This window comes from Callospermophilus lateralis, chromosome 18 (genome assembly GCF_048772815.1).
Source record: "Callospermophilus lateralis isolate mCalLat2 chromosome 18, mCalLat2.hap1, whole genome shotgun sequence".
NCBI classification, from domain to species: domain Eukaryota; kingdom Metazoa; phylum Chordata; class Mammalia; order Rodentia; family Sciuridae; genus Callospermophilus; species Callospermophilus lateralis.
Window position 1 is genome coordinate 53809165 of NC_135322.1, and position 16337 is coordinate 53825501.

The 16337-nt window shown below is 44.4% G+C and overlaps 1 protein-coding gene across 2 annotated transcripts; it reads right to left on the minus strand.

The window, feature by feature from the left end:
- Nucleotides 1-380: 380 nt before the first annotated feature.
- Nucleotides 381-15322, minus strand: Marveld3 (MARVEL domain containing 3). Of its 2 annotated transcripts, none has more exons than XM_076839356.2 (3): nt 14877-15322; nt 12237-12364; nt 381-1018 (listed from the first exon to the last, which is right to left on the minus strand). In XM_076839356.2, exons 1-3 carry the CDS (start codon nt 15320-15322, stop codon nt 381-383), a joined length of 1212 nt encoding a protein of 403 aa, XP_076695471.2. The 2 variants fall into 2 exon arrangements, with proteins under 2 accessions (XP_076695471.2, XP_076695472.2); XM_076839357.2 differs by lacking the exon at nt 381-1018 and adding an exon at nt 5917-6527.
- Nucleotides 15323-16337: the final 1015 nt, after the last annotated feature.

Here is a 16337-nt window from a genome sequence, read left to right on the forward strand (position 1 = left end):
TTATGACAGGTGAGATTTCTACTATAACGCTGGATGTGTTACCCTCAGATGTGTTGTTCTCAGCTTCTGAAATTTCTCTGGCTAGTTGGCTATTTCTACCATTATCATATGGTAAGATAGCATCACCATCAGGGGATAGCTTGACTTCTGATGTTGCTTTTTGTAGTAGTTTTCTCAAGTGATCATCGGGTCAGCCAACAAGGACATACTGATCTCCCTTTACAACAGAAAAATGAGACCATTAACTCTGCATTCGTACCAAAAGAAGCACTTATAAAATTGAGTATGTGAAAACCAATTGTTTGCAGTGGCTGTGAAAGACTTGACTCTTGAGAGAGACAATGGGGTTGGGTTGACAATTATGTTCCAGAAGGTCTCCCTTAGAGTGTCCCAGACCACAGGTATTCTGGGACATCCCTGCCATTTCTCTGCTCTTCTTGGCTGTCTTTGTAGAGCTTCTGTTCCCGGTAGCTCCGCAGGGCCAGTACCACACTGGCACTGTACATAATCACCAGGAGACAAGCAAAGGTGGCTGCTGCTCCATCGGTGCCTGCCAGCTGGCAGTTCATCCAGGTGAGACCCTTGCGGGCGTAGAGCCTCTCTCTTGTTTTGCAGGTGTCCGTGGAGTTGATCTGCAATGTCACGTGGAGGTAAACGCCAATGCCTACGCAGTAGCCCACTGCTGCCAGGAGGCTGAAGGCGGCCTCCAAGAGGAGCCACTTTCTAGGCAGTTTTGTTAGGCTCTTGGCTCCTTGGAGTAAAACGCCCATGGTGAGGGCACCCAGCCCCAGAGAAACAGCCACACCGCCATATATCAGAGGCGCCCGGAGGACTGTATACTTCTGGTCCAGTTGCCGAACCTCCTCCAGCTCAGTGCCCTCAAATGGTGAGTAGTAGTTGTTTCCGAAGCCACCGCCACTGGCAAAGCTGGCGCTGAATCCAGCAAGGACAAAGTAGGAGGCCACAATACACATGAGAACCATCCCGTTCAAAATCACCTCCACTATCTGTACCACACCTAGAGGAAGAGAGAGTCAAGGTAAACACTGACATCACTCACCAGGTCAGACTAGCGGATCTGCTGACCCGATTGTAAGAACATGGTCACATTCAACATCAACATTCTTGAATTGCTTTTGGTGGGTGGTTGTTTTAAAAATATGTTTGAAATATCAGAATGCCACTTTGAGAAATTTTAGGCTGTTCTTATAAATACTCCATACACATTTACCATGTAACCCTGTGACTGATAATGAGATTAAGAGATTTATCCTAAAGAAATGAAAACTTTTGTCCACAAAAGAACACATACAGTAGTGTTCATAGTAGGTTTATTTATTATTTATTAGTGCTGGGGATTGAACCCAGGGCCTTGTGCATGTGAGGCAAGCACTCTACCAACTGAGCTATATCCCCAGCCCACAGTAGGTTTATTCATAATAGCCCAATACTGGGAACAATCCCAATGTCCTTCAGTGGGTGAACAATTACACAGGTACACTCATGCCACAGAATGCACTGATGAGCAATAAAAAGGAATTAGCTGTTGACATAGACAACAACGTGGACGAATCTCAAGGGAATTATGATGAGCGAAAAAAAGCCAGGCTCAAAAGGTTACATACTGAGAGAGAGGAAAAGGAGATGGGTGTGGCTATAAAAACACCAGGAATGTCTGTGATGATTGGGCAGCTCTGGATGGTGGTGGCGGTAACCACAACCTACACGTGAAAAAACTGCATAGAATACACACATTGTTTATAGTTATGCAAGATGTAACATTGGGGAAAATCAGGTTAAGGGCACACAGGCATTTCTCTGTACCATTTTTGTGACTTGTGAATATATAAAAATGAATTTTTTTTTTTTTTTTTTGTGGTGCTGGGGATGTAAACCCAGAGCCTTTTGCATGCTAGACAAGCACTTCACCACTGATCTGCATCTCTAGCCCAACATAAAAAGTTTTAAAAAACAACATAAGCATTAGCTGGGCACAGTGGTGCACACCTGTAATCCCAGTGGCTTGGGAAGCTGGGGCAGGAGGATCTCAAGTTCAAAGCTACTTTCAGCAAATTAGTGAGACTGTTTAAAAAAAAAAAAAAAAAAGGTCCGGGAGGCTAGAGATGTGGCTCAGTGGTTAAGCACCCCTAGATTCAATCCTCACTACCAAAATCCCCCCCAAAAAACAAAAACAAAACAAAACTTACACATAAACTGAGAAAGTCCATTCAAGTCTCTACACATGGTTCTCTATCCTTAACCACTTAAGTTTCCATTACAATTGTCCAGTGTTCCTTTATACAAATAAAAGCATACACGTCAGCATTTCATCCCCTTTCTGGCTTTTTTCACAAAAGTGTACCATATTCGCAGGTCTGTATTTGCATTTTGCATTTACTATACCCTACCGCTCTCTCCACATCGGTTTCTACAGAATGACCACATTCTTTGTGCATGGCCTCCAACTCCATTGCATGGATGGAATGGTATCCATCAAGTATCCACACATAAACTGGTATCCAGTCAAGTATCCACACATAAACTGAGAAAGTCCATTCAAGTCTCTACACATGGTTTATGATTTATTTATGATGGATACTTGGACTGTTCACTTAATGGTGCATACTGGGGACAGTGTTCTTTTTTCTTTTTTTTTTTTAATATTTACCCTTTAGTTTTCGGTGGACACAACATCTTTATTTTATTTTTATGTGGTGCTGAGGATTGAACCCAGCACCCTGCGCATGCCAGGTGAGCGCACCACCGCTTGAGCCACATCCCCAGCCCTGGGACAGTGTTCTTTTAAGTTTAAGGAATACACAAATGCTGCAAGATAGTAAGAGCCAACAGAGATTGAATATCTTCTTGTCCGAGCTTAGCTTTCATCTGGTACCAACAGAGGTCCCAGACCCTTCTGAGGAGAATGTCTGTTATCATTTCCTTGGGATTCAGAGGAGAGAAAGAAGGGAAATGCAAATGGACCTGGAGTGGGAACACCAGGTTCAAGTCCCCACTGTTTCCTGCCTTGTGATATTGCCCATGTCATTCAGTCTTTCTAAGCCTCAGACACTTTATCTGACCAATGAAGACAAGGTTTCCAGTCTTATCCCACAAGGCTGTGGTGAGGGCCAAGTACAGTCGGCCCTCCATACCTGTAGGTTCTGCATCTACAGATTAAACCAAGGATTGAAAATATTTGAAAAAAAAATTTAACTGTACAGAACACGTAGAATCTTGTCATTATTTCCTGAACAATACAGCAAAAATGACAATTCCCATGGCATTTGCATGGAATTGGGGATTGTAATTTTAAAAAAAAATACTTATTTTTTAGTTGTAGTTGGACACAATGCCTTTTATTATTTATTTTCATGTAGTGCCGAGAATCGAACCCAGGGCCTGGAACATGCTATGTAAGCACTCTACCGCTGAGCCACAACCCCAGCCCCTGGATTGTAATTAGTCTAGAGATGATTTAAAGTATACAGAGAATATGCATAGATTAGTTGCAAATACTTTGCCATTTTATTCAAGGGTCTGGTACATCCTTAGATTTTGGTGTCCACGGGGGATTCTGGAACCAGCTCCCCTGTGCATACCAAGGGATGACTGTCTCTGAAAATCACAGGTTATTGTTTCTAAAATGTAAATTGGTGAGAGGCTTAAGAAATGGGACAGATTTATGAAGAGTGTTGTTTCCAGAATTAAGACAACCATCAATGACATAGGTGGCACAATGAAGTCTATAATCTGGGCAGCTAAAGGACACAGGCGACAGAGGGCTTGCTATTCCTATCTCCTGAGGGCCCACACAAATTCCTGAAGGACCTAGAGAGACAGCAGTCATGGGCTCTCACTTGAGAAGCTGCATTCTTTTGATTTAAAAATCCAAGTAACATCAGACCCAAACTGCCCAAGATACAGGAAATATGACCATTTTCCTTCTGGGACAGATTCTTCCAAACCAGTGGAGTCCTGATCCATGTAGCACACATCTGCTGGGCCGAAATGGAATAAATCTAGCTCTTGTGAATCACCCTACTGACGGCAACAACTGAGAGGGATAACAGCTGACTTCTGGGTCTAATGATATTGGGTCTGTTGAAGGAATATGATCATGTATTATTTATTGTTCAGGAACCAGCCAAGCCTGAGCTGGCTTAGCTACCAATATCAAACAGGTTCAAGTATTTTTAAGCAAGCTGCTAGTGCAGAAAGAGACAAAGGCACCAGAGAAATATGATAGGGATGACCACCAGAGATAGCTGTCACTTATATCCAAGTTGGGATGGAACAAGTGTTCAGAAAGACAGCAAAGAACTCTGTAGAAGTATAGACTCAAAAACTCACAGATCTTTGCTATAAATAGCATCTCTCTGAGTAAGGCTGTTTTTGTGGCTGGCCATATAATACCCCTTAATCATATGTCTACTTCTGCCTTTGCACTATAAATTTAATTCTTAAAAAAACAAAAATGGAGGAAAGCAAATCCAACTTTTACATTTTTTTATTTTTCTAAAATGAATACATGTTCAGTCATGTATAAAATTAAAAATTAAAAAAAAATCCCCTTCTCTCTACAAACTGTTAATACTTTCTTATGTATTATTCAAGAAATTTGACAATCATACACATACATGTATCTGAACTTCCTTTTCTAAACTCAAACTTATCTTCTAAATGCAATAAATTGTCCTTATTCAAGAGAATTATATAAACATATTTTAAAGAGAACCATCATTTTGAAATTCAAATTTTTCTTTGGATTATTTTGTTTGGATTCACATAAGCAAAGAATGGACTTGTACCAAAAATATATTGTAATGTTCCATAAGTCATTATTCCATGTGCAGTAAAAACCCATGAAGTTGTCTGGCCAAAAGTGACATTCTTCTGTTGGGAAGGATTGTACATTCTTTTCTTCTGGATGGATCCTGAATTCCAGACCTCAGGTTTAATTCTTCATACAATGATACATTTAGGAGAGGTACAAAACACTTATTGAGTTTTCAAGCCATTGTGAGGGGCTTACAGAATAGCTTCTTTGCAACCCAGTGAGTTAATCTGACTCCTCTTTGCCCAGCCCACGCCCACTTGCAACTTAAATTTTCCAGGGGTAGTTCTTCTGGAAGCCCTGCCCCCTTTTCCCAGTGAACTGAGGCAGCGGAAGGACTATGGACTATCTGCTGAAGACAGAACAGTTCAGGCTGAAGTTGCCTCTGTGACTTCTGATGAACTCTGAAGATAAGGTACTTTCAATTTGCTTGGTTATTTTCCCTCATTTAATCAAGAACTATACTTCTTTCTCTGTCTCTTTTAGTACCGGGGAATGAACCTAGGGATGTTTTACCACTGAGCTACATCCTTGGTACTTTTTCTTTTATTTTGAGGCAGGGTCTCACTAAGTTGTGAGACTGGCTTTGAATTTGCAATCCTCCTGCCTTAGCCTCCAGAGTTGCCAGGATTACAGTGTGTGCCACTATGTACCACATGCCTTTCCCCTGTGAGTCCTGGATTCCAGGCTTTATTTATTTATTTATTTATTTATTAAAAAAAATAATTTTGGTTAGGGGGCTGGGGTTGTGGCTCAGTGGTAGAGCGCTTGCCTAACATATGCAAGGCACTGGGTTTGATTCTCAACACAACATATAAAAATAAATGAATAAAATAAAAATCCATTAACATCTTAAAAAAATTTTTCTTTTGGTTACTCCCTTAATAACAGAGGATTCCAAGATCCAAAGTTGGTTGTGCCAAAGAATGCTGCTTCACACAACTAGGAGCTAAGCCCACCTCTACTGAAGTTGGCTTGCTACTTTTGAAGTTCTGGCAAGTTTTACAACAAAGAATTCTTACAAAAGATGGTAGTTCAGAGTAATTTCCATCACTTATATTTGGTAGAATGTTTTAAGAAGCCTAAAACACCAACATTTCTGGAGGCTTCTCTTTCAGTTTCTTGACTTTTAGGTAACCCCTGATGGCTAGGACAGCTCCCACGGCAAAAACCCCAATACCCAGGGCTGCGAAGACCCCAACTCCTATATCTCCACCATGGAAACTGCAGCTGAAGCCACTGTATCCTTTGCTTTGGTACAGTGCTTCCCTCTCTTTACACACAGGCGAGCCATAGGCAGCGGAGAGGTAGTGGAAGAAGTAGTACAAGGCTGGGATGTATGCCCCAGCAATGAGCATGTCCAATAGGCCTTCGATCACCAGCCACAGAGGACAGTGCCATGGGACCCGCAGGACACCCATGGCAATAACCAGGCAGGAGAAGGCCATGAGGGCTCCACTATAGGCCATTGTTGCAGTGACCATGGGCAGCTTGAGCTGGTAGAACTGGACATCCAACTGCTGGGCTTTCTCTCCATCTGGACCCTCAAAACCACTGTAAGCTCCCCCATACTGGTAGTAGTAAATACCCCCCAGGCTGGTGATGCCTGTGTAGCCCCCTGTGGAATTGTAAGATACAGAGCTGCAGGCCAGGATCAGCAAGTTCAGCAGAACCTCCAGCATCTGACAGCAGGCTGCAAAAAAAGGGTGCATTACCATTTTAAGAGATGCTGTTTTTGCAAATGGAGGCTCTTCCACCTCCAGGCTCATCTTCCCCAAGGAAGTTCAGACCCCTGCTCTTCATTCTGCTCCCTGGGGCAACCAAAGCTGTGTAATTTAGCATTAGGTGGTAGCACGGAACCATGGTCTCTAGAAATGGTGTTGGAAATACTTTGCAATGAAAAAAGTAACTCCCCAAGAGCAAAGCGGCCTGCCCAGGAGAGGTCAGAAAGAGGGGAGAGAAGTCGTGCCCATTAGAAAGAAAGACATCCTGCAGGGAGGGTGAGAACATTCCATACTACCACCTAAAACACTAAAAAAAGTCATCTCTTTATGCGTGCTCTATGGTCTCTTCAATTTGAAAGAGATTTCTCCAAGTTTGAAGAAGATCATAGCAGTTAAAAATATACAATGAAGTTTTTAAAAAAGCATGGAAATTATACATCAAAACATTGAATGTGGCAGCTGGGGGTGTGGCTCAGTGGTAGAGCACTTGCCTAGCATGTATGAGGCATGGGTTCAATTCTCAGCATCGCATATAAATAAATGAAATAAAGATCCATCAACAACTAGAAAAAAAAAAAAATGTCTGTGGGCCTGGGAGTGAGCTCAATGGTAAGCAGTAAAAAAAAAAAATGATAACTGTGGTTTTTTGCTTATTAAAAATATCAAAGATTAAGTTAATTTATTTTAGGATACTTACTGGATTAAAGAAACTACTCCTAGACTTCAATTCCACAAATATGTCTTAAAGTTTAATTTCATTTTATTTAGTTTCCCTAAAGAGTAATCATTTGGGCTGGAATATTTCCCCAGAGTTCAATTCCTTCAGGGCCCATGGCTTCTTTATCTTGGACTAGGGAAGGTATCTGCTCTCCTTAAAATCAACTTTATTGAGATACAACTTACACACAATAAAATGTATCACTTTCAATGTACTGGCTTGATGAGTCTTGACAAGTGTAACCATAATCAAGATACACAGCACATGAATTTCCCTAGGAGCACTTTGTAGTCAACTCCTCTCCTTCTCCCTGGGCAGCCTCTGACCTGCTTCCTCTGATTAGAAGTTGGTTTTATCTTAAATGTCATGTACCTGGAATCATACAGTAATGTACTTTCATGAACTCTGGCTTCTTTTGCTCAGCACAATAGAAAGTTGGTATTTCTGAGCTGGCACTGTACGCTCTGGGATCAGCCCAGTGGCCTTTCCCTGGCTGCAAGGGAAATAGGCCTGCTTCCAGCTGGCCTATTTCCTGTGTGACATCAATGTATTCTTTAATTGAAATGATGGTACTCTTTAATTGAAATGCCATCTTCACCTGTAACTCTCTTTCCAAATGCAAATAATATCACTGTTTTCTTTAATTATAAAACTTATTGCAAGAAAGGAAATGTAAATAAGAGAAATAAATTAACCACTGTGAACATTATATACAATATATATTAATTTTTTAATTATACACATGTGTGTGTATATTTATATATTTATACACACACACACATACACACACACACATATATGTGGTGAGTATGTATATGTGGGTGTGTATGGTACTAGGGATTGAACCCGGGGCCTCTTGAGCATGCTAGGCAAGCATTCCACCACTGAGCTACCTTCCAGTATTTTTTATTATCTATCTATCTATCTATCTATCTATCTATCTATCTATCTATCTATCTATTTACTTTGGTACTGGAATTGAACCCAGAGGCACTTAATCACTGAGCCACCTCCCTAGCCCCTTTTTTATATTTTATTTAGAGACAGGGTCTCACTAAGTTGCTTAGGGCCTCACTAAGTTGCTGAGGCTGGTTTTGAACTTTAGATCCTCCTGCCTCAGCCTCCGGAGCCACTGGGATTACAGATATGCACCATCCCACTTGGCCTTTTTCATTTGGAGACAGGGTCTCACTAAGTTTCTGAGGCTGGCCTTGAACTTGCAATCCTTTGGGATAATATGTGTATGCCATAGTGCCTGGTGGACAATTTAGTTTCTGGACTTTTGAACCACATGTTCATAATTTTTATTGTTGTTTCTTTGCTTTTATCTACTATTGTATGACCTATTTTTCCACTTAAGAATATAGTATGAATATTTTTCTATCTCAGTAAATATAAATCTACTTCATAACTTTAAAAAACATATGATGGGCTGGGGATGTGGCTCAAGCGGTAGCTCTCTCTCTCTTAAATAAAAGAAAAAAAAATATGATGGCCACAATTAAATCATTGCAATGTAAGGGACATTTAGGCTTTCCCAGCATATTGCTGTATGAAAGGAATTTCTTAAAAAACGTTAGAAGGACTACAGCCCCCACCAAACCCTTTATTCCTCTTTTAAACTTTTCTGTAGGGCTGGGGATGTGGCTCAAGTGGTGGAGCGCTCGCCTGGCATGCGTGTGGTCCGGGTTCCATCCTCAGCACCACATACAAACAAAGATGTTGTGTCTGCCAAAAACTAAAAAATAAATATTAAAAAATTCTCCCTCCCTCTCTCTCTCTCTCTCTCTCTCTCTCTCTCACACACACACACACACACACACACACACACACACATACTCTCTCTCTCTTAAAAAAAACAAACAAAAAACTTTTGTGTAACCACAAAAGAATGCCTCGGGTTATGGAAATGGCCAATGGCACCCTTAAAATAAAGCCCAGAAGCTCCCAGGCTTTCCTTGGGGTAGACAGCCCTCTCAGAACTCCAGGGAATATGGTTCTGAGCCAGCACCTTTCTCTGCCCTAAGAACCAGAGGTTCAGCTGGCAGGGTGGCACGTGCCTGTAATTCCAGTGACTTGGGAGGCTGAGGCAGGAGGATTGCAAGTTAGTGAGACCCTGTCTCAAAATGAAAGGGGCCAGAGATGTAGCTCAGTGTAGGGTACCCTGGGTGCAGTCCCCAATACCGCACAAAAGACAAAATAAAACCAGGAAAACCCGGGCAGTTCGCCTAGGGTCACTCCTTACTTGGACTCTGGCCATGGCATTCAGATCTGTTAATCAGTTAACAGTCTTAAAGTCAGCTGCAGTTTGAAATCTTGATCTGATCTCAGTGCAGACAGGTTCTGCACAGGGTGTTCAATAAGCATTGGGATAAAGGGGACTGCGGAAGCTCCGGTGGTGCAGTCCACAGCGGAACACACAAAAAGAGGGGACTGTGAGCGTAAATTAGAAAACGACCACAACTTCTACCCTGAACCTTTTCAGGGCCATCACAGATAAATGCCACTGGCAGTGGGGCCCCCTGTCCTTCCCCTCCGGCCCAGGATGGACTGTGCTGGCAACTCCTCCAGCTCAGGTTCCTTGTCAGGAAATTGCTCCTCTGAAAAACAAACTCAGAACTCAGCACCTACACCTCAAGACTCTGAATGAGAGATCAGCACTACTGACTCCAGAAATGACAACTGTCGTGGAGTAAATAACCCTTTTTTTTTTTGGGGGGGGGGGTGCGGGGTAAGCTCTCACTAAGCTGCCCAGGCTGGTGAACTTGTGGGCTCAAAGGATCTTCCTGCGCAGCCTGTCAAGTAGCCGGACTACAGGTGGGCACCACCAGTGCCTGGCTGAAGATTAGTCTTTGAAACGTGCTTTGCAGTTAAGGCGAGAGGCTGAAGGCAAACCCCATGATTTGAGCACAAGGGTCTCAGGCAAGAGGGAAAAAACAAAAGGGAAAGGAGAAGCTGCGGGGTGCAAGCAGGAGGCAGGAAATGCACCTTCCTGCCGGGCTTACCCATCTCTCTCAATAATAAAGGAGCACAACCTGCACATGCACAGGATTCTCTGGTGGCCTGATACGTGCATGTGACTTGGCTTCAGTCTGATCTCTACACCAAAAGCTTTTAGTATCGGAGAATTCTCGCTTGTAAAAGTAAATCTGGGGCCTGCCTCTTTTTGTTGGTCTCCTAGTAATCCATGGAGCTTTCTGAGTTAGATCACAGCCCAGATTTCAGCCCAGTCTCCCTAGAAAGAGAAGGAGGGCTACAATTGTTCCCAATTTTTGCAAGTCTGTTGGGGGTGGGGCATGACTTCCCTGATAAGGAAGTCACAGAGGATCCACTCTAAGGTGGGTCTAAAGAGCTTCAGCTGACCTTTATCCAGGCATGTATTTCCTGCTTGAGTCAAGTTCAGTGGTTGTTTCTCTCAACACAATGCCGTATTGTGTATCTCTATGGGTCTTTGTCCATCCAGAGTTCCTTTCAAGCCCTCATTTGTTAGTTTCTGGAGGCCGAACTATTCTTTCACTACCTTGACTTAGAAACCCAACCTCCAGGCTCAAAGCCAAAGTGCCAGAAGCAATGAAGCCTAAACCACAGGGTCTGTTTCAATCTGAGGCCCTAAGCCCTGCCCTTTCCTCTTGGTAAATCAACCTCAAAAGAAAAATGTCTCTAGGGAGAAACCTGTTAGCCAGCCTCTGGCTTGTTCCTGTTATTTACATGATCAAGAAAAGAAGAAACTAAGCAAGTAAACTACTTGAGGACTTAGGGTCAGGCTCTAAATTTCCATCCTAGCTCCTTCATGTAACAGCTGTGTGACTTTGGATGACTTGTTGTACCTCTCTGAGCCTCAGGAGTTGTTGAGAGACTTAAAAGGCAAGGAGGCTGCACCAACATATGTAAATTAAGGTAATGATCCCTACACTGGGATTGCCTAGAGGCCTTTCATTGAAGTTCCTTATAATCCTATAATCATGTACATCTTTGTAATCACCCTAAGATACATTTTCAGTTAGAAGCTCCATGATCTCTTCCCTTAGGCTGGGCTGTTTTCTCCCTAATTCATACGTAGCCCAGGAAGATTGCTTACAAATCCCACATACCATTAGGGCTCACCCTGATGAACCAGATTTTCTTCATTGCTGGCGCGGGCAGGACCCACGCTAAGATGAGAACCCTGAGAGCTGACACTTAATATTAGCTCAGTGTTTTTCAGACTTCATGTACTCAATAAATAGGTTTTTTGTTTTTTGCTTCCAATAAAACAGAAAATACCAATGTGTTTGATATGTAGTAAGGCAAGTGGAGTTTCATGGCATTTTTGTTTGTGCGTGTGAACTTGGTCTTAATGTAAAATGTATTTCTTACAGTGCATCTCAGCCAATGGCGTGGATCAAAAGCTAATGATGAAGTATTTGGGCGTCAGGGCTCCAAGAAGACCACTTGCTCCTGTCTGTGTGGTCTGGGCTGCAACCTGATGGCCCACTGGGGTGATTTTTCTTCTCTCCAAACTCAGCTACCTTGTCAGAGAAGCCCCCACCAACACCTGGCAGCTCACGGCCAGTTGCACCTGCAGCCCTTGGGGCTCCCCCCTGGAGTCAGGAAACTGCAAACATGGCTGCTCCGTGCTCCAGGCGAGCAGCCCGTTCTACACTTTCCTTTGCTCGGAGAGACAGAACTTCATGCAGGTATGGAGATGAAAATGCGAAGGATCCAACGTTTCTCTGTGTAGGGCATATTTATATGAGTGCTATGGGTATTCTTAAAAATCACTTTATTTCTCTGGTTTCTTGTCTGGAGAATGATAGCTCATAAAATAGTTTCTATTTCTTTCTATTTTTTTTTTTTTTTGGAAAGCAAGAACCTCAGATAGGTATGGAAATGAAAACACTAGAACCCCAAAGGAAAGTCTGTCCCCTGCTTTCAGACCACTTGCAACAGCAAACAGTACATGGACTCCATAAAGGCTCACCTCTCCCTGTGCACAGGTATCTGCATTTGTGACATTCCAGGAGCCCCTCCGCCTCTGACTGGTAATATTCCACTTCCTCTAGTCCAGGCCTGGGGTGCGAGGGCACATATCTCCCCGAGTTGGGTTCGCTGTAACTGAAAAGCACACACAGCCATTAGGAATGGGCCTCCAATTCAGTGGCTCAGTCGGTATTAGAACTCTTTGACTCTTGGCGATGGGCCTGAATGTTACAGAATGTGCAGAACAGAAACAAGCTCTGCCACAGTATTTCAGACTCCAGAGGCTTCTTTGGTTTAGTGACGCCACCAAACATCTAAACATGTGACCCAACACGGCTAGTTAACCCCAAGACCGATCCTATAATCCCGAACACCTAAGTGCTGCCTTGGATGCTAGGGCATCTGCCTGTGGAAGCTGCCTAACCAGGGAGCTGGGAGCTGCCTCTAAGATTTGAGGTTCTCAGTTCGGCAAGCACTAGGCCTCTCAGAACTAGTGTGTATTTACACGACTATGGAGTCCAGGTTGGCATGCTCTTCTGTCTGTGGTTACTGTGGAAATTCTCCAGGAAGATGGGGGCTACAAACAACTTTTGAGATCTTCCTATGTTCTCTTCCTCCACCAATCCTGGCACTTTCTATCTTCTTTCTCCCACATTTATCTAGCACATTCTGGGTTCTAAGATTCAATAGGAGGCTGCATTCTACTTGCTAGGCTCCAGGGATCGTTCTAGAACACAGAGCTTATCTTAGATTTGAAATCCTTAAACATTTAGTACTGCACAGTAGGCCTTTGCTTATTTCTCTACACTTATAGCCTCAGGCTCACAGACCCAGACTCTGAAACTGACCTTCGCCCCAAAAGATGACGTGCTCTCCCATGCATCTGGGTCGCTGCAGACACTTCCTCTGCTTAAAACACCTTCCACCTTCCTCCTTCAGCCTTCCCCTTCTTATTGCTTCTCTAGAACTCAGCTTGTGGTCCTTCCTCTGGAAAGCCTGCCTGAGCCTGCTCAGGAGCCCAGCTCTGTTCTTTCCTAATCCAAGTTTCTCCTGCAGCCCATTTCACACTGTGCTGCATCTGACCTGTCATTCTTCTATACCAGGCTGTGAACACTAAGAGGGTAGATCTCTGCAGCCCTGTCCCGCCATCCTATCCATTAAATCAATGCTTAAGTAGAAAACAGGAATAAATTGCCCCTTTGGTTTCAAACCTCCAATTGGTGGTGAGCAAACGAAGCAAAAAATGAAAGTATTTCCTTCACTCACTTTGGGGTGGGGGAACTGGGACTCTAGTTTATAAGGAAACTTAAAAAGGCAGCCCTCGATTTTCCTAGTGGTGCAGTTGCTGTACAATGTGGCTTTAGTCAGAGAAACAACAGCTAGTGCCAATCTGGGTGCAACCTTTGTCATACTAGTTGGTTTTAGATAATGTAACATAAACTCAGGATAGTAGCTTTACAGCTGTGTGGACACAACTGCGAGAGACTGGGCTCAGCCTTTGAGACCCACAGTGGAAGCAGGAGGCAATCATTGCCACAGGATCTGTGTGCCTCCTTGTTGGGGATGGCAGGAACAATATCCTATCAATTCAGTCCCACAGCACTGGGCACATTATTTGCACATTCAGTACCATTTGTGAACTTGGATGAAATGTCAGCTTCCTAGAAGGGCACATGGGGACAAGGGGTGGCCTGGGTCTTCCATCTCCACTCTCCCTAGCACACATGATCTTCCAGAACATCATGATCTTTGTTCTACCAGAGCTTATGGGAATTCCTTGTTCTTCAAGGCAGGGATAGCAAAGTTTGTTCATTAAGGAAGGTGGGGTCTCAAGGTGAGATCTGAAAGAGGCTGCCTTGAAGACCTCACTGACAAGAGGGAAACAAATCTATGTCCTTCCGTGAACAAAGTCTGGGTAGATTTAGTTCCTTGGTTAAAAGTGTAGCTTCTCTCCCAGCTGTTTCTGAAATGCATATAGTCCTAAAGGGGTTAAATGTTAAATTTAAATTATTAAAGAGTTAAATTATTATTAACTCTTCATGGGGCTGACTTTCTTTGGATCTGGACACCAGGGACCAGGACTTTGAAAGTTGGGGAGGAGCTGTACGGTAATGCTTGACTGTAAGCCCAGAAACTCAGGAGGCTGACAGAAAGGTGGCAAATTCAAGGCTAGTCTCAGGAACTTGGAGAGGCCTTGTCTCAAACATTTTTTAAAAACTATGGGCCGGCTGGGAATGTGGCCCAGGGGAAAAACGCCCCTGGGTTCAATCCCCAGTACAAAGAGGATAAGGAAGAAGAATTAAAGGAGGAAGGGAAGAAGGAAGAGGAGAGTTAGAAGAGTCAGGGTCTGAAGCCCTAAGGGGCTAGGGAGGAGCTTCACGTGAACCTGGCTTTTCCTGTCCTGGGGCCGTCTTCCTCTTTACCTGGTCCCAGCCCTGCCTCTGCCAAGAGGAGTGCTTTCTGCTTTATCTGGGATCGGTGGGGGCACCCTACGCTTCCCTTTCTCTCCAGGGTCACTTCCGAGGGCACAAAAGAGAGAAATGGTATTTCCTCTTTTAAATGGACTTCCTAGGAAGCCAGGGCAGCGCAGGCTGGCCTTGGCCGTGGTCGCAGGGCCCCGTGTCCCCAGCAGTCCCCTCACCTTTGTGGTGCACGGCGACCGAAGTTCTCCTTCCTCGGGGCGGGAGGCTCCGGGGTTTCCCAAGGCCCGGGCCAAGGAGGTGGGGCTGCCTCCCAGGTCTGTCCCCGAGTTGTGTCCCAGGTCGGTCCCGGGGCTGTGTCCCGCGTCCGGCTTTGGCGGGACTTTTCCCAACCTCTCTGCTCACTTGAGCGACGGCCCGCGTCCCTGTGTGTGTCCTGGTGGGGGTCTCGGTCCCTCCCTCTGTCCCGATCCTCTCGCCGGTCCCTGTCTCGATCCCCTCGCCGGTCCCCGTCCCTCCGCGCGTCCCCATTCCTTTCCCTGCGCCGGTCCCCGGCTCTGTCCCGCGGTCGCTCAGGGTGGTGGTCTCGGTCCGGGCGGGGGCGCCGGTCCGGGTCCCGTTCTCTCGTTCGAACCCGGGGCTCGCGAGTCCCCAGCGAATCTTCCATGGCCCGGTTCCGTGTCCCCGCCCGAGAGCGACAAGTTTCCCGGGCAGGTGGCCAAACTCAGCGGCAGGGAGGGCGGCAGCACACCTGTGCGCACGCGCAGCTGGCCTGGGAGCGCTCACCTGTGCGCGTGCCCCAAGGACTGAGTGTCCTCCCCTGGTCAGCCAGCTGCGGCCGTCACCGTGTGGGTGGTTATCACCACGCAGGACTTTCCATCTCCGAAGCATTTTTTCATTCGATTTTTAAAATATACAAAAACGTCATACAATGCAAAGAAGCGCAAAACGTATCCTGACCATCCTGATACTTGTCCGAAGGTGACGACAGCAATGACTAAATTGCTCATGCTGCTAAAGTACCTCCAAAGGTTTGTTGAGCCCATCAGAAATATCTTTTCTTCAGACACTCCTCAAAATAAGTAAGAATGGTCAGTAATTATATGAAAAAAATGTTCCAAATTTTAGCCATCTGGGAAATGCAAATCAGAATTACTTTGTGATTCTGTTTCCCCTCAGTCAGAATGGCTTTCACCTAAGAATACAAAACCAACAACATCAAAACAATAAATGCTGGAGAGGATGCAGGGGGGAAAAGAACCCTGTATACCTATGGAGGGAATGTAGATCAATACATTAGTCAATCAGTACAGAGATGCCTCAGAAATCTAAAAAATAGAACCACCACGAGATCTAGCCAGGCCACTCCTGGTTATATGCTTAAAAGAATTACAGTCAGCATACCCATGCTTACTGCAGCACAATTCACAATAGACATCTTGTGGAATTAGCCTAGATGCCGGCAATAGATGCATAGATAAAGAAAATGCAGTGTACATATACACAACCCAGTGTTAGTCATAAAGAAGAATGAAATTATGTCATTTGTAGAAAAATGGGCGGGGGTGGAGATCATAATGTTAAGCAAGATAAGTCAGACACAGAAAGACAAGGGTTTTGTTTTCCTTTATATGTGGAATCTAGGGGGAGGAAAAGATGTTGTGAAAGAAGCAAGGAGACCA